This window comes from Lagopus leucura, unplaced genomic scaffold (genome assembly GCF_019238085.1).
Source record: "Lagopus leucura isolate 7727_CA_CO unplaced genomic scaffold, USGS_WTPT01 Super-Scaffold_100024, whole genome shotgun sequence".
Classification (NCBI taxonomy): Eukaryota; Metazoa; Chordata; class Aves; order Galliformes; family Phasianidae; genus Lagopus; species Lagopus leucura.
This window is the reverse complement of record NW_024962276.1, coordinates 4,189,799-4,207,292: the sequence shown is the minus strand read 5'-3', so window position 1 is coordinate 4,207,292 and position 17,494 is coordinate 4,189,799. Positions and strand designations below refer to the sequence as shown.

Sequence of the window (17,494 nt, the reverse complement as noted above, 5' to 3'; positions counted from 1 at the left end):
GGCAACGCAAACCGCCTCGTTGCTATAGAGCGACACCGCTCTGCAAATCTCGCGAGACTTCCTCGGCAGCTCTGCGGAGAGAAAAGAGAAGGTGGTGTGAGAGGAATTCACGCGAAACTTGATCTCGCGAGATCTGTAGCCGGCCGGCGCATGCGCGGCGCCGTGGAGGTCGTTGGAGTCACAGCCGTCGCCATGCTGTCCCGCCTCGCCCGTCCCGCCGCCGTCCTGTGCCGCGGCCTGGCCACCAGCGCCCAGGTACGAGCCTCGGAGATGAGAGGGGGATCTGAGGCGTTGAGTGCCTGTTGGGAGCCGGCTTTCCGGCAGGGAGAGGCGGCCTAGGGGCGAGGGGCGGCCCGTGGGGCGCTGAGGTGAAGCTGAGGAGGGCTGTGTGGGGCTGGGGGGGGGGAGCTGCGTGGGGCTGTGTGTGGGGGGGTGGGGGCTGAGCTGCGTGGGGCTTTGGGGGGGTGGGGGAGGGCTGTAGGTGGGGGGGTGAAGCTGTGTGGGGCTGTGGGGGGGGGGGGCTGGGCTTGGCGGGGTGCTGCCTGCATCTTTCTGGAGCAGAGCTGAGCAGTTAGTAACGGTGATCCGTGGTGTGCCGGCATCCTGGGTCCTAGAAATGCTTGGATAGCTCTGTCAGATGTGTGGTTTGGTTTTTTGGGGTGAGCTTGTGTGGAGGCACGGCTTCACACACGTCGTTCCATGATGGCTGGGGGCCTTTCCCGTTGGGGTTATTCTCTGGTTACGTGCGGGTACTGGCCTCCAGGAGGTACTGCTTTGGGCTGGGTAGGGAGGGATAGAGATAGAGCTCTGCGTTTTAAGTGAAGCAGTTTTCCTGTGGTGTGTACAGGATGGCTACCAGAGGTCTGAAGACAGGCTCTGTGAGAGAGGATTGTGTAATTTAATAAGAACTATATTCAATAGCAATGAGGTTTTGATCTTAGGGTATCAGTTTGGTCATAAACACGGGGTGCAGCAGTGACTAATACTAGACTTTGCTTTCCTTTGAAGAGTTTTGTGCTAAATTGTATTTCTTGCAGTAGCAAGGATGCTGAGCTGAGTGCAAATTGATCTAGCTTGTGGGTGGATTATTTATTATGCTGTGAATTATTATTAAGCTAATAATTAAGCTGTTCCTGCAGTGAGCTTGGAGCAGTTATAGCTTTATCTGGGAGGATGGTGATACAGAGTGCCAGTAGCACCTTCCATCTCTGCAGTAGCCTCTGGTCCTCCATCAGTTTGGCAGAACATTACAGTTCACAGTTTTTCTGATCTTTTCAAATAGCTTTCCTTACACTGCGGGCACAGGGGGGTCATCAAAAGAAACAGCTTTCTTCCAGAGAGCACATCTGGGTACAATTGGTTCACAGGGCAACAAAGCAGGGTTGATTTTTTTTTTGCTTGCCTGTCAGCTGCATTTAATCAGTAATTTAATGTTCTCAGGGCTCAATTTTGAGGCAGTTGCAGGTAAGATTTTATTTCAGGCATAGACATTTTCTTCACGTACGTACAATAGCTGTTACATTTACTGTAGTCCATTAAATGTATTGATTGTTTTCCAAATGGAAAGGCTTTTTTTTTTTTATAATAGCTTTGAAAACTGGAAAAAAAATTGCAACACTCATTTTGCTCTGAATGAGCTGGATGTGCACAGGAGCAGGTATTATTCAATAGTCTGCAGCTGAGGAAGGCTGATCCTGTCAGTGCTCTGCCTAATGCTGCTTTCTGTGTGAGCTTCAGAGCACAAAGAACGCTTTTGTCCTTCTTGTCCAACCAGCAAATCTCAAGGATCTTTGGGAAGCTGTTGTGGTGATGGCTTTCTGCGGGCTTAGGCAAGCAAATTTGCATGGTGCTTAGTAAAGAAATTGAGAAACAGAATTAAAGTAAAGAAAGCGTGGTGAAATCCCCAAGGTCACTTCTGCATTAACTAGCCAAACAACTCATCAGCATGTTTTCTTATTTCTCCTTCAGAACAATGCCAAGGTGGCAGTGCTGGGAGCATCAGGAGGGATTGGGCAGCCTCTGTCCCTTCTCCTGAAGAACAGCCCTGTGGTGAGCAGGCTCAGCCTTTATGATATCGCACACACCCCTGGTGTTGCAGCTGACCTCAGTCACATCGAGACAAGAGCGAATGTGAAAGGTATGGTGAGTGGCTGGGGGTGGACTTTGTGCATGCAGAACGTGAAGGATCCCCTCAGGTGTGTGTGGTGTTTGGCAGGGCCTGCTCTTGTACTTCATGCGAAGGGAGGCTTCACATCAGCCCAGCGTCAGCTGAAGCAGCTTTTTTTCCTCAAGTGATGCATGCCTAATTAAGGCTTACTTGATTAGATTGGCATGTATGGAGATGAGAAATAGTCTGTGGTGGTTGCACAGTTGGAAGAGAATTCATACTAGCTGGCAGGAAACATTTAATAAAGTCATATCAGGGAAAAGCCTGAGTATTGAATTTAAAATCTGGGCTATAAATATCCCTAATGCTCCTGGGGCATCTGTGTGCATTGTATGTGCTTGTTTTCTTCAGAGGCAGCAATCAATTTTTGATGAAATCGAAGAATACTTCATTTGCTGATCTTCATTTTAGGTGAAGATCACTAAAAGGTTGTGCTTTGCTTGAATGTGCCCATCTGCAGTTCTGGGGGCACTGAGTCAGCCAGGACCTTTGGTTATGGATACAGAATGGAGTGACTGGCTGCGTGTGAAACGTACAGCGTGGTTCTTATCCCACTTATTCTGTGGGCTTTGAAAGCCAGAGCATCAGATCCATCCATCCATAATCTCATTGCTTTGCTTCTGAGTGTGGATTGAAAACTAAATTCAGAATTGGTTGTCTTGATGCATAATTTCATTCTTCAAACTGGCAGTAATTTAAAAACTGGTGAAAACACAACGTCTAAAAATCTTCCATTCCAGGTTTCCTGGGACCTGAGCAATTGCCAGAATGTTTGAAGGGCTGTGATGTTGTAGTGATCCCTGCAGGAGTCCCTAGGAAACCAGGTATGTTCTCCATGACAAAAAGCCCCAGGGCTTCACTGAATGCATCTCTGCAGAGCTGCAGTACGTTCCAGGAGGCTGTGGTGCTGCTTTCTGGTTGCCTTGGGATGGAAGTGGTCTGTGAATGACCCTGACCTAGAGCTTGTTGTGGTGTCAGGTACCTCAGCTAGTCACTGCTTAGATCATTGCTCATAAAGTGGGGTGAAACATTGATTTCTGGGCTTCTTTTGTAAGGGGGAGGTGCAAAGACTTCTCACTGCAGTTAACCCTGAGTCTCCCCTGATATTTTTTGCCCACAGCAATACGTTCAAAACCTGCCTCGTTGTTTCTTTTCTTAGCAGAATAGAATAGTCTGCTCTGCAGTAATTGTACAGTGTCTCTGAGCAGCTCTGAATCAATGCCTTTCTAGTTTCTGATCTGTTCTATTTCCACTGTCTTGTTTTGTTTTTTAGTATACTGTTGGGAATGTAACAAAAGTCTAGGCTTTAATTCATTTCTCATCCTAATTCTGCATTTCCATGGTGGCAGCCCTGCAGCTAGCAGTATTCTGCACAGATCAGTTAACGTTCCAGCTGCAGTTGTGGAGGTGACTTCAGAGAGGGATGAATAGGCTACAGGTACTGGAAGCATTTACTGTGTTTTAGGTATGACCCGTGATGACCTGTTCAACACCAATGCCAGCATCGTTGCTTCTTTAACAACTGCCTGTGCAAAGCATTGTCCAGAAGCCATGATCTGCATTATTTCCAACCCGGTAAGCATTTTCTGGAGACCTTCAAAATGTAGAAAAGAAAATCCAGTCAGAGAATACTGAAATAATCTGCAAGTTCTTGCTAGTTTTGACCAGTATCTTTGAGGTTTATGGAGTATTTGCAGGAAAACAAGAAGAAAGACTAAAAGCCTGGCTCTTGATTGTTCTTGAGATATAAGGAAGTCAGATTAAACTTGTATGTAGAAGGGATTGATACCTCAGCTTCTCTCTGACTGGTTATTATACATACTGCTATAGTTACTGTCTCACTGGTTGTTTAAAATAAAAAAGCTTGTTCCAGCTTGCCTCTAAGTTGTTCTTACTGTGAAGAATTGGCTGATTACAGGTGACTTAAAGTTGGAGATGTGATGTTTATTGTCCTGTTCATTTCATGCATTGGTTTTGTTCTGCTCCTGTTCTCGGTGAACGCTTGCATGTTTTTGCCTGCAGGTGAATTCAACAATCCCCATAACTTCAGAGATTTTCAAGAAGCACGGCGTGTATAATCCTAACAGAATCTTTGGGGTAACAACTCTGGACATTGTCAGAGCGAATACGTTTGTGGCTGAGCTAAAGGTAGGCTGTAATGATGGGTGCTGGGGAAAGGCTATTGTGTGCTGCTGTCATCAGTTGTACCAAAACGCTTCTAAACGTCACAGTATAGAGCTAAAGTAGCTCAGATTGATGCAGAGCGGGAGCTGAAAGCAATGATTCCCTGCAGAGGAGCCTGGGGATTGGGTTTCTTACAAAACCTTCTTGCAGAGACTTTGACCTTTCCTTTCGTCAGCCTCCCCTGTGAGTGAGCTGCATGTTTGCCCTCATTCTCTTGGCACTTTCAGCCCTGCTGGTGCAACTGGAGGAGAGGGGTTTGCAGTATATCTTTGCAAGTCATGCTGTCTGTGCTGTGTCTTGTAGGATATTCTGTGTGGTATCAAACAGGGTGTGAAGGCTTCACTGCTCTTAATAGCCCTGATGGAGTTTGTACCTTTGCTGCTGTTTATCTGAACTTGCATTGATATTATTCTGTGACTGAAGTTATCAGGATGAATAACTTGGAGTTGGACTGTATTGATTGGCACTGCCCTTGTAGCTGCCCCGGAAATTTCTGGATGTCAGGATACTGAGAGCAGAAAAAATGTGGTGGTTTTAAATGTCTTTTCTTATCTGTACATCTCAAACTGGAAAGTTTTTTTGTATTTCCTTTAGGGTTTGGATCCCGCTCGAGTAAGTGTTCCAGTTATTGGTGGCCATGCAGGGAAGACCATCATCCCTCTGATCTCCCAGGTGAGTCATTAACTGCTGTGTGTGGCAGCACCTCTGTGTGGTGTTCCTCCTCACTGTGGCAGAGTTGACTTCAGGTGCCTTTGTGCTGACACACAGCAGGACAGGCCTTCCTGCCCACGTGGCTCATCTTCATCTGAGATGAGATGCAAGATACTCAAAGGCACAGAGCTGTGTCTGAGCTCCTCTCAATGGCTGGACTAGCATCAGGTTGTTTTTTTTTTCCCTGCAGTAGCTCTGGGATAAGAACTGAGGTGTAACATGTTGTCTTGGCAATGCTTTATTTTGTCACTCATTCTTGTGATGGCTGTTGCATGGAGTGAATGCTTTTCTTCAGCAGGATAATGAAAGCGCTTTTGATATAATGGACTGGAATCACGTTCTCAGCATCCAGTATTGAAATGAGCAGCAGAGCTCAGGTTGTGTGGAGAGGCCTTCAGAAATGATTGGTAGAGAGGGGCTCCCTAATCCAAAACAAGTTACAGTTCTAAAGCAGGCTGCAGCTGACTGAGGCGGGTGGGACGTGGCTAAGGAGGGTCAGTGGAGAAAGGACAAAAAGCTTTGCTGTAAGTGAGGAATAAAGTGCCCTTCACAGAAGGACAGTCTTAGGGAGTAAGAGCAAGGGCTTTAGTGCAGCTGAATGCTGAGGGTGCTCAATCAGGGCAGCACAGCTGTGCTTAACAGACTTGTGCAGCTGTGTTTGAAGGTTCACCAGCTTCCTAAATACTGCTTGCAGACTGGATCCTCTGTAAGGCTCTTGACTTCCATAATGCCACGGTGACCCAAATATTTATCGTGGCTTTTTGAAATTGCTTAGTGCTTGGAAGGCATCTGTCTATGCAAAGGACTACATGGTAGCAAGTAACCAAGCCTTGGCTTTGCTGTCAGGCTGCAGTTTGTCCTTGAGTAAACTAGGCATGACTAGCTTACTGTTACAGTTCGTGCAACAGCCAGAAGCCTTAGTGAATGCCTGCAGCTGCTGGCCAGGCTGTCACACAATCTGTGAGCTGGGGTAGCTGATTTTCCTGCTCAAGAACTGCTCATAACAACTGTAATGGTGCAAAAAGTATCACTTGAGTGGCCTATTGAATCTGGAGAGGTCCTGGTATTTGAAAGCAACTTTTTTTTTTTCCCAATCTAGTGCACACCAAAAGTGGACTTCCCTCAGGATCAACTGGAAAAGCTTACAGGGAGAATTCAAGAAGCTGGCACTGAAGTTGTCAAAGCTAAAGCAGGAGCAGGTTGGTTCTTGGCTACAGTTTCCAAGTAATTCTTCTTGTCCAGCTGAATGGATGCAATTTTCTTCAGCTTAATCGTATCTGCAACGGTGATGCAGAGTTGGGAATAGCTGATTGCAGTGCTGGCTATCTTAACTGTGGTGCTAGAAATAGCTCAGTATGGAGGTAAGCATAAAAATCAATGGGGCCCCGAACATGCATGGTATTTAAAAGTCATCTTCTCCCTCTCACTGAGCTGTTTCTTATACAATCTGCTCAGCTGGGCAGCATGTGGCTCCTGCTCTATCAAACTATCTGTGAGCTTGAAGCCGAGCTCTGCAAACTCAGCAGTGTGGAAGCTTTCGATGCTAAACCAAGTCTTGAATCTCAATGGGACCTGTTCTAAAAGAGATTCATCTCTTACAGGATCAGCCACCTTGTCCATGGCCTATGCTGGTGCTCGGTTTGTGTTCTCCCTGGTGGATGCCATGAATGGAAAGGAAGGGGTTATTGAATGTTCCTTTGTTCGCTCGCAAGAGACGGAGAGCCCGTACTTCTCTACACCTCTGCTGCTGGGAGTATGTGCTTCAAATGATGGGACTTGGAAACAGCAGTTACTGAGCTGGTCCTTAGGCTTAGTGGCTTTTATTTGGTGATTTCAATTCGGTCTAGCTGAGTGTCTCTGTAGATAACAGCCAAACATACATGTAGGAGTTTGTGCCAGTTTATGAGGAGCTTTTGAATAGTTAACTAGAGCCAGCAGCCTGGTCTCCTCACCTTGCTCTGCTGCAAAGAAATCGCCCAAATTGTGGTGCGTGCAGGACTGTGGCATGGATTAGGATTAATGGATTGATTTCAGGGCCTGTACTGAGCTCTGAAGGAACAATTCTTACCCTGAACAGAACGATAACCAAGGATGCTGCAGCCCTGACACTGCTGGGATGTGAATGTATTTTGTCCTGGCTGATAACTGGGGAAGGGATGGACTTAGAAGAATATAAAGGGGAAGAGTTTGGATGTATGTGTTAATATTTATACCCAAACGAAAAGTGAGTGAGAAGTTTGGGAAGGCTGTAGAAACTGCTACAGATAACAGGGAGCTTCACAGCTTTGTAGGGAATCACAGGCTTGGCAGGCAGAAGAGGTGGCAGAGGTCCTAGGGTGGGTCAGCTGAACATTAAATAATCAGAACTGTGAAATTGTTCTCCCGGTCATTCAATGGTTAATCCTTAAATCCTCTTTCCCTCAGAAAAATGGAATTGAGAAGAACCTGGGCATTGGCAAGATCACCCCCTTTGAAGAGAAGATGGTTGCTGAAGCCATGGCTGAGTTGAAGGCTTCTATTAAGAAGGGAGAGGATTTTGCAAAGAGCTTCAAGTGAAGAGTTGATGGAGAGGAATTCCAGCTTCCTTAATTTATTAAGGCATCATGTCACTTTACGACTTCTGATTCAGAGCTCGTGCTTTGATTGAAGTCTGTCTGTATTAGCGTAACGATTGTCGTCAAAACAAAGCCTGATCATCAATAAAATGGCCTCGTTTTTTTTCAGTGTACCAGATGGAATCATCTTAATGCGTTTGTCTTTTGAAGGTAGAAGCTGCAGGTGTCTGAGAGGTTATCAGTGATAATAACTTCTTAAAATGGGTGAGCCAATTGCTAGACCTTGTAAACGAGTGATCGCAGTGAAGAGGGTCAGTGGTTCCTTTGCAGAAGGGAAGGTGGTGGTGCAGGCTGACTGTGATAGGTTTCCTTAGCCCTGAAGTGCCTAAAATTACACTTAGTGCTGAAAATAGTCACGCATTTCCTCCCCAGGTCATGAGATCTTACTGGATGGCACTCTGCTGTCTGGACAGAGATGATAAACAAGAGGAGGTGCTCCAGCTTACAAAGCTTGCTCAGTTCAGCCTCAGACTGCTTTACACCTCCCTGTGTGCTGTTACTGGTTTCTGAACCTTGCAAAGCAAGCTGCCTTTTGAATTAAAGTTGGCATTTCAGTCCTCTGAAGCAAGCTTTTGTCTGAAGAGCTAAGTGGGGAAATTGAGCAACCCCAGCACTGTGCTGCAACAGGAACTGCCTTTGAGCATCTGAGTAGGGACATTTTCTACATGGCCTTGTCCTGGTGCCATGCAGCTCTGAGCTCTCAGCTGTGCTGCTGCATTACCTTTATCCTGGGCTGCTGCTTCATCACAACAGTTGGGAGAACAGGAGTGATCAAATAAGATCAAGACGGGCTGCAGAGGCCTGCAGGAGGAGTCTGATCAGTGATCCAAACAGTTGGGTTTTCAGGAGGTTGGCACATTACTTCTGTTACCTTGTGCTGGAATCTTATGTAATTTGACTTCTAAAGGGTTGGTGAAAGAGCAGTGATTTAAATGTCAGTCCTGCTGTAAGGAAATAATTAAAACGCTGAGAGTGACTTTTCTCTAGTTAGAACTAAAGCCTTGATTTAGCATCTACATAGATTTCTTTTACGTTCATCCTCTTGTGAATATAAAAATAAATGTCTGCAAGAAAATGGTGATGACAAGCTCTGTTGCCAAGTTCTTTGAAGGTAAGCTTTAATGAAGGAAGCTATTAATTCAATCTTCCTCCGTGCTCTGGGGGCTGCTTACCCTATTGCTTCAGATTGCTCTAATCCACGTAGGCTGAATTCCAGGCTCTGTTTTGATGAGCTGAAGGAAGCAGTGAAACCTCTGGGTGAGCTGGGAGTGCGAAGGCAAAGGCAGCAGGACAGAGGCAGTAGGTGCTGTGTGGTCGCTGGCTTTGTTTCCTCCTGCTTTCTGTGTTCCAAGTCTTCTGACACTTGTGGAATGAAGCACTTGGCTCTGTGGAACGTGTAGGCAGAGTGAGGACAGCAAACGCAGTCCTTGTCCCTCCTACCTGCAGAACTGTGATGTATGAAGTCCTGGTATCTTTGCATAAATAGTAATGAACTGGAAGCGTCGGCACTCGTTACTCAGCAGGCTTGGAACAAAGTAGTTATTAGGTGGTATTAATAGAATAAAAGAGCTAAAGATCATTGGGGGGGAGGGGGGCAGGAAAGGGTGCAGAGGAGCGACAGAGCTGGGCGTTGTGCTGAGTGGGAAGTGGTGCTGGGTTCAGAGCTGTGGTTTCTGCAGTGAGATACTAGGAGCAGGGCATTGGCTGGAGCTGAATTAACTTTTGTAGCTGCCCCTCGTGCTGACCTCTGGCCTGATGCTGGGTAACAGTGGCCAAGGTGCAGGGAGATGCACGTTGGGAGGAATGGCTGCAGCAGTTCCAGATGGCCAGGTGTCAGGTCACCCCATCCTGCCTGCTGCTTCCACGCTGCTGCTGTAACAGGATGGAGTGCAGCAAGAGAATAAAACGGAGAGGAAAGGTGGTGGTGAAGTGTATCGCTCTGCTATTTCCTTGCCTTGGTCCTGGAAGGCTTTGGGTTGAAAGAACTCAGGAGGAGACTGCAGGCTGACAGCCTTCACCCACGTTTATTGCTTCCCTGCATCACGGTGGGGTGCTGGCACCTGTCCCCATGTGAACCCAGCCTGCGATCTCACACGGAGGGTGAATTTTAAGGGCAGATGGATGGGAATAAGTGCTGCTGCCATATCCGTGTCCATAAGGAGCTTTAATCCTTTCGGAACATCCGTCCCTAAGCTGGTGCCTGGTGACCCTAAGCCTCCCCTGTCCCCAGGGATGCTCCAGGAGATGGCAGCAGCCTCTTGTCTTTGGGCAGGCCTGGAATGCAGTGATATTTAGGAAAAGCAGGGCAATAGTGGGAAAAACTTGGGAGGAAGCTGCCTGGGCTGGGCTCTGTGCTTTATGTGCACCATCTTCAGCTCATGGGGAAGCGAACAGGGAGAGGAAAGGGGTTGGAAGGGTGATGCCAATGGATTGAGAGTGTGTGCTGGATGGCTGTGGTTCCAGCCTTGCAGAGGCCTCTTGTACTCCCCCTGTTCTCCTGCATGGCCGTGGGCACCGCTGAATCACTGCCTCCAAGCAGACTGGGAGCACAGCACTGAGACAGGGCGGGTTTGTTTGCATTTGTGGGGAAACCCGTTAATAAAGGGCACAGAAGGAACTGCTCTTTTGCTGGAACAGATGGTGGATAAGGCAGCGAGATCAGCATGCAGGGCTCCTGCTGGGGGCTGAGTGCTAGGTAGGAGGGTTGGTGTGCTCGTGGTGCCCTGTCCCCTGCTACGCCCATCCCTGCATGCCCTACCCCTGGCTTTTTTGCACATTTGGCTTTTCCTCCCCTGCTGCTGTTGGAGGATGCTGAGCCCCTCCTCGTGTGGGGATGGGGCTGAGCCACAGTGTGAGCTCCACAATTAGGCCCATTCCGCTGTCGCCTCATTTGATCTCCCTTAATTATTTATCATCTTTTTCCTCCCCAATCCCTCAGTTCCTTTCAAGTGCTGAATTCCTTCTGTCCCCCCCCCTTCCTCCCCCCCAGCTGCAGCAAGCTCTGCCTTCTGCTCTGCAGCAATTACAGTCCCTTCTCCCCACTCCTCACACATCTCTCTCCTTTTGTTCTCCCCATCCTGCAAAACCAAATCCACCCCCAGTCCCCAGGATGCTGCAGAAGCTCTCTTGCCCTATGTAGGTTCTCCTCACATTGCTTTTGCTGCCATCCTCTTTGTTTCCTGGCCCCGATGTGTTATTCAGCACTGCAGGTGATGGAAGAAGAGCAGTGATGCGTGCTCACCCTGGGGGTTGTGGGGGTGTTACCTGCATGGGCTGCTTCCCTCTTTGCTACTGAAAAAGGAGGGACACCAACTGTGAGTGGGGGGGCTGGTGGGGGGCTTCTCACTATGCAGCCCCTCCTCATGCCCCATGTGGTGCAGAAAGGGGGAAGCATAGAGTACAGCCCCATAAGAGCAGGCTGGGGATCCAGTGTGGACTTGTTTTCCTGCCCCAAATTGCCCTCTGTGGCTCCAACAGTGGTTGTAGGGCTGGGATAGGCTGCCCTGGTGCTGTGGTGTGCGGGGCATCTGCAATCTGTTGTGTATGTTTGTGTGTCCATGTGTGTTCAGTTTGCATGTGGGCTTATGCATGTGCATGTATGCATATGTGTGCATGCAAGTGCATGTCTGCATGCATATCTGCATGTATATGCATGTGCTTGTCTGTGTACCTGCATTCACATGGAATTCCGTACATGTCCATGTGTATGTGTGCATGCATCTGCCTGTGTGTGCACGTGTCTGCACGTCTTCATGTGTATGGATGTCTCTCTGCATGTGTGTACATGGCCAAGAGCCATTCCACATCTGTGCAGTTGGGGTGGAATGGGGCCATCTGGGGGCAGGCTGACCTTCCTGTGCCTGTGCCAGGTGCTCTGGGGCCAAAGCCATGCATGGGGATTTGGAGTGGCACTGGGGGTGTTTTTGGGGGGATGCCATGACCATAGTGGGTGGTTTTGGGTTATTCCCAGTTAGGAAGATTCCTCCCATGGTGGGCTGGGATATGAGGTAAGGCGCGGGGTGGGATGGGATGGGAAGTAAATAGGATACAGGTTGGGACTGAGAACAGCATATGGTATGGTATATGTGGGATAGGGGATATGGGATGTGGAAAGAAATATGGGATGAGAAGAGATATGGAATTGGGTATTTGAAGAAATGGGATGTGGGATAGAACATGATATGAGGATATAGGATAAAGGGTGAGATGGGATGAGAAGGGATGTATCATGGGACAGAACAAGATGGGCTTTGAGGTGGGATAAAGGTTGGGATGAGACAGAATATGTGATAAGAAAGGGTATCAGAGGTGAGTTACAGGATAGGGTGTAGGACAGTGAGTGGGATGGGATATGAAAGGACATGGGGTGGTGGGGAAGCGGGGTTTAAAGACCACGCGGGAGGGATGTGGGGCTTTGGGGTGCCGGCGCTGGAGCGACTGGAGGCTCCGTTGGGGGGAGGCTGGGGGTGGAGCTGTGCGCAGTCCGCCGAGGCGCCCTCCGGCCAGCAGGGGACGCTGTGATCCGGTGCCGGTGGCGCGCTGGCCCAGCGGGCGGCTCTGTGGCGTGGAGCTGTCCAGCACTTCAGGAGGGGACTCGCCGGGAGGGGCCGCGCTGCGCCGGGCCGACCGGGGCCGAGCCGAGCCGGACCCAGAGAGCGGCAGCAGGGCACCGGGCCGGGCTGAGCGGGGCGGCGGGGACGGGAACAGCGGGGAGAGGTGAGCGCGGCATGGCCGGGCTCGGGCCTGGCTCCTGGGGCGGCACCGAGCTGTGTGTGGCGGAGGGGGGGGGTGGGCAGGGAGAGGGGCTGGGGCTGGGGGGAGATGTAGGGGACAATGGGGAGCGGGGAAGGGCTGGGGGGCAGCGGGGCACGGGGAATGTGGAGCACGGGGATACCCCAAGGGGACGGGGGAGCGGTGGGGGGTCTGTAAGCATCAGTGGGGTGTTGGGGGATTGGAGACCTCAAATGACTGTAGGGGGTGTTGGGGGCTGTGGGTTCCTATGGAGCAGAGGGACCCTGCAAAGAGCAGGCACTGGGGCTGGGCAGGCGTTTGTTGGGAGCACCCTGCTTCTCTGTGCTGTGGACTGAGGAGATGGGGTCCCAACAGTAGCCAGAGCCCAGAGCATGGTGGGATATGGGGGACTACAGTAGGGAGAATGCACAAATGGCTCCAAAATCTCAGCCCTAGAGCTCAACTGAGGAAGGGCAACAGCACTGGGTAAATTGAGTGAAAGCATTGGCTGTTGGGTGGAGGAAAAAGGTGCAAAACTCGACAGTGGGTGAGCACAAGGTTTTGGTGAAGTGATTTGTACTGCTTCCGCCCAGGTTCTTTGAAAGAACGCGATTGAATCTCTCCTCCTCCAGAAAGGAGGTTCCAGCTGTAGGAATTTGGGGTTGTGATTCAGGTGGGGGCTGTTCCTTTGCTTGGCCATGCCTGCACAGAGAGTCCATACTGGGATGTGCAGAGTGCTGTGGCTTTGGAGAGCCTTGGGTTGGAGGGCAGTGTGCAGGATGCAACTGCTGCTGATCCACGTGGCCATAGTTGGGTGCACAGAGTGGGGAGCAAGCATGTTGCTAGCTCCTTGGTAACTCCTTGCTAGCCCCTTACTAGTGCTTTGGTGACTTCTTGGTAACTCCTTGCTAGCCTCTGGTGTCTCCTTGGTAGCTGCTTTCCAGCCCCTTGCCATCCACGTGTCCTCTCTACCAGGGCTTTATACAAATCTGACTATCCCTCCTGTTCCTGGGCTTTTCCTGGGCCACCACCCATAGCTTTCTTTATCCCCTGCTGTGGCATTGGCTCTGTAGGGATGGCAGCAGCCTTATTTCCTAAACAGCAGAGGAGGAGGGTAGCGATGTGGGCTCTGGAGCCAATACTGGGCAGTTTTTAGGGCAACATTTGTCCTTCGTTCTCTTTTGGATGAGCATATGGGGCACCCAGCTGCCTGCCTCAGGCAGGATTTGTCCCTGCTTGGATTTGTCCCCATCCCCAAGGAGGTGCTGCCTTACCCTGGATATAGGGCTGCCCCCCAGCATGGCATTCTCGGGGTGCTTTGATTCCTGGGAAGGGCATCGGGCACCTCAGAACTTCCTCTGTGGGGTGTGCAGTGCCCCCGAGCCCTGTGTGGAGTGGGAAGCAGCAGCTGGGCTGCAGCATGGGCTTTTCCCACTCCTGTCTCGAGGAAATCCCCAAACGTCCCCAGCTGCCCCTTCCCTGCCCCACTTTTGATGCGTGGGAGCTGAATCCTGCCATAGGAGCTGAATGCTGCCGTGGGGCCCTACCATCCCCAAAGCCCTTCCCTCCCATCCCAAAGCCCTTCCCTTCCATCCCCAGCTTGCATCTTCTCCCAGCCAGGTGGCCCACAGCTTATATAATGCGCTCAGCCCCGGAATAGCTCCTCCCGTTACACAACGGGCACTGCGTCCGGGGGGGGGGGGAAGTATGGGGAGGGGAGACACGGCTGCTTGTTTGCCCCACACCGTGACCCCTGTATCTGGAGCCCCCCATCACCATTGGGAAGGTATCTCCAGAGCATGTCCTGCCCATGCCCTAACTCTGTGTGCCATCGACCCCACATGTGCCCTCCCACAGGGTCCTGCCCCACTCTGTGCCCCCTGGCACGCCACAAAGGAGCACAGTTGCTTGGTAACTGTTTAGCTTCTCTGCCAGCCTCATCTATTTAAAACATATAGATTTATGCTCATGCCTATGGATGCACAAGCAGCAGCAAGCCCTCGCCCAGCCCGTGAGCCCTGGCGCACCGCGTTGTGTCGTTAGCTGTGATGAAGCTCTCCTGGATCACCCAGGGATGACCCTGCATGGTGTGAGGCGTTGGGTGTTCAATGGGGCTTCCCCGTGCGCTGGGGCATCATGTGTGTATTTTATCATAGAGTCATTCAGGTCGGAAAAGACCACCAAGATCATCTAGTCCGACCACCATGCGTTAGATATTCTTTATTTCTTTAAAATCTGAAAATTGCCAGATTTTAGCATGCAGAAGGCAGTGTCCAGGCAGTATTCCATGGCTGCTTGTCCCACCGGGCTACGGGAATGGCATCACGATGTCTGAGCCACATGGATGCAGCCAACTGGTAGCCCGTGGTGCCATGCTGGTGGCTGCACAACCCCAGCCTTGTGGTGGCTCTGCAGGGTCCTGGTGGCTCAGCGCTATCAAGTCCCACCTGGTGAGGCTTTTCAAGCTGATTTTCTTCTTTTATTCTTTTCTTTTTCCCCTTTTTTGGAGGTCTGACTCATGGTTTTTGGCACTCGGGCTGCTGGGAGGCAGTGCCTGGGAAGGTTGGCCCAATTAAAGGCAGGAACCCAAAATTCTTCCTCCTTGTAATGCTGGCCAGGTATTTAGGAAAGGCTGCTGTGTTATGGCTTTTGGTGCTGTGATGTGTGCTCGTGCGTGGCCTGGAGGAGGCCTTCCACTGGCCATCTTCAAATAATGGACAATTAGCAGCCCGCAACAAGGCAGAAAGCTCTTTGGGGATGGGATTATTATTTCTGCTGTGTGCTGATTGCACACCCTGATGAGACCCAGAGGGCAGTGCTGGAGCCAGAATACTGAGATGGGGTGGTTGGCATTGTGGATAAGGAAACTGAGGCATGGAGCGAGACTGGTGGCCTGAGTGGGGCAGGGTTTGTGAGTGAGAGGTCCTCTGCTTGGCTGCGTCGTGATCTCTTGTGGGACTGAGCACTGGGGAGCTCGGTGTGTGAGCAGCACAGAGCAGGGGATGGTGGAAGGGGATGGAGATGGGGATAGAGGATGGGGCTGGAGTTTGGAGCATGAGAGTGGAGATGAAGGTGGGCAGGTGGGGGTGGATGATAAGGATGAAGGCTGGAGCGTGAGGATGTAGCATGGAGATGGAGGATGGGATGGGGATGGGGACGGAGGGTGGAAACGAAGATGGAGGATGAGGATGAAGATGGAGGTGGAAAATACAGGATGGAAGGCACAGCATGGGGGTGGTAATGGGCATCTCTCGACGTTTCCAAAAGCAGGTGGGATTTTCTCCTTCCAATTCTTGTTTGCTTGGCACAAGCTGCCAGCAACAGACGAAGGCTTCATTCCCCCCCTTCCAGGACTGCCTTCCTCTTGTAAACAAGGTGGAAATTTTAAAGGGGAAAATCGCTCGTTGCTCTTTAGAAGAAGAGCAGTGATGCCAGTCACAGTGTCATGCCACCCCCTGGGAGACCCTGGGCCAGCCAAAGCCACATCAAAGGGATTTTTGCTTTTTCACTGCTCAGCGTTGGCCTCTCACTGCTTGCAGAGATGTCAGTGTGTCCTCGGGTGTCCCCGTCCCTGCTGCATCCCATGCCCCCTTCCCCGGCACGCAGGCACTCGCCATTGCCCTGTCTGGTGCAGCTGGATGTGGTGAGAATTAATTGAGCACCGACCGGAGGCGGCTTTAATTAGCGGCCAGGCAGGGGGCTCCGCTGCTGTGCTTCCCCTCCCTGGGGGAAAAGAGAAGAGACAAATTTTCTCGGGAGTTTCCCCCTGCACCAAAGCACTGGGGAATGGCTCTGGTGGTGGGGATGGATGCCAGCACTGTGTCCTGCAACGCGTTCCTACGAGCCCATGGGAACAGTGCCTGCTCTCTCCGTGAGGCAGCCGGCTCTCTGGCTGCCAGCACATGATGATTTGTGGGTAATTACTGCAGATAATGAAATATTTAACCATCCTGTTTATTATTGTGGATAGCAGTGAGCCAGGCAGGAAACTGCTGGCTTTTGGGTCGGGCCAGTGGGAATCACTATTGGAATGGTGTTGAGGGTGAGGATGGAGGCTGCGGATGAGGATGTGGGTGGGTTTGAGGATGAAGGATGCTAAAGAGCGTGGGGATGAAGATTGGGGTGGAGGATGTTGTTGAGGATGGAGATGGAGGCTGCAGATGAAGCTGGGATTTAGGATGGGGATAATGTTGAGGATGGGGGTGGATGCTTGGGAGTGAGGTGGGGATGGGGATGATGTTGGGGATGGAGGCTTGGAATGAGGCTGAGGTGCTGCCTCCACTCCAGGCCTTGGTCCAGCACAGCCAGGCCATCCCTGCTCTGTCAGTGGCTGATGACTGGAGGTTGTGGAGGTGATGGCTGTCCTCCTGCAGCATGTCCCCAAGCTGTCCCTTGCACAGGGTGTTGCTGGAGGTCTCTTTTTGGGACAAAGGAGTGCAGACCTAGCCCATCCTCCTGGGGACTCCATTTGCCCCAGTGCATTGTCCCCATTGTCCCCATAGGCACAGGACTTTCTCCATTTCCCATCCAGGGCTTTTGCTGGTGGCTCTGCTTTGCTATTTATAGCAGGATGGTGTTTGCGGGTAGTTTTTTATCTTCCTTTGTTTTCCTGCCTGTGCCGTCACTGAGGCAGGATTGCCGTTATTAGCTGTTATGGGGAATATTACTCACTTCTGAGCACTTCTCTCCCTGCCACCCCCAGCCCCTTGTCCTCAGCTGCCTGGGAAGGGCTTCCAGCAATCCAGGAAGGGGGCACCGACACCAGCTGAGCATCCCCCATTCCCTGCCCCCATCCCACCATATTCCAGTAACATCTGGGGACAAAGGAGTCCCAGCCCCTCTCCCACCACCTCAGAGGGGCCCCGCAGTCAGCCTTTGCAAACCAGCACTCAACATCGGCATTAAGGGCTCTGCAAAGACACTGAGCTCCATCCCCACTCAGGGTTATCTCCCGTTAGGTATATTCCCCAATGGGTCCAGCCTCCGCCACCCCATAGTCCTTATCTGTAGCTCTGGCAGCCCATTTATCTCCTCTCTCTGTGCACGCATTCCTTCCTCTATCAGCCCAGCGACACATTCAGTGCAT

At 50.9% G+C, this 17,494-nt stretch overlaps 1 protein-coding gene across 1 annotated transcript; it reads left to right on the top strand.

The window, feature by feature from the left end:
* The first annotated feature begins 149 nt into the window (after positions 1 to 149).
* On the top strand, positions 150 to 7,790 carry MDH2 (malate dehydrogenase 2). The gene is made up of 9 exons (XM_042879917.1): positions 150 to 255; positions 1,969 to 2,137; positions 2,908 to 2,991; positions 3,633 to 3,742; positions 4,190 to 4,315; positions 4,946 to 5,023; positions 6,162 to 6,261; positions 6,664 to 6,815; positions 7,487 to 7,790. Exons 1-9 carry the CDS (start codon positions 151 to 153, stop codon positions 7,616 to 7,618), a joined length of 1,056 nt encoding a protein of 351 aa, XP_042735851.1. The 5' UTR covers position 150; the 3' UTR covers positions 7,619 to 7,790.
* The last annotated feature ends 9,704 nt before the right edge of the window (positions 7,791 to 17,494 follow it).

What these genes read in the sequence shown, in the direction of transcription:
- MDH2 (XM_042879917.1), top strand. Translation starts at nt 151, where the DNA reads ATGCGCGGCGCCGTGGAGGTCGTTGGAGTCACAGCCGTCGCCATGCTG. An exon ending in CGTTTGTGGCTGAGCTAAAG is followed by an intron (nt 4,316 to 4,945) that starts GTAGGCTGTAAT and finishes TATTTCCTTTAG; the next exon opens with GGTTTGGATCCCGCTCGAGT. An exon ending in TCATCCCTCTGATCTCCCAG is followed by an intron (nt 5,024 to 6,161) that starts GTGAGTCATTAA and finishes TTCCCAATCTAG; the next exon opens with TGCACACCAAAAGTGGACTT.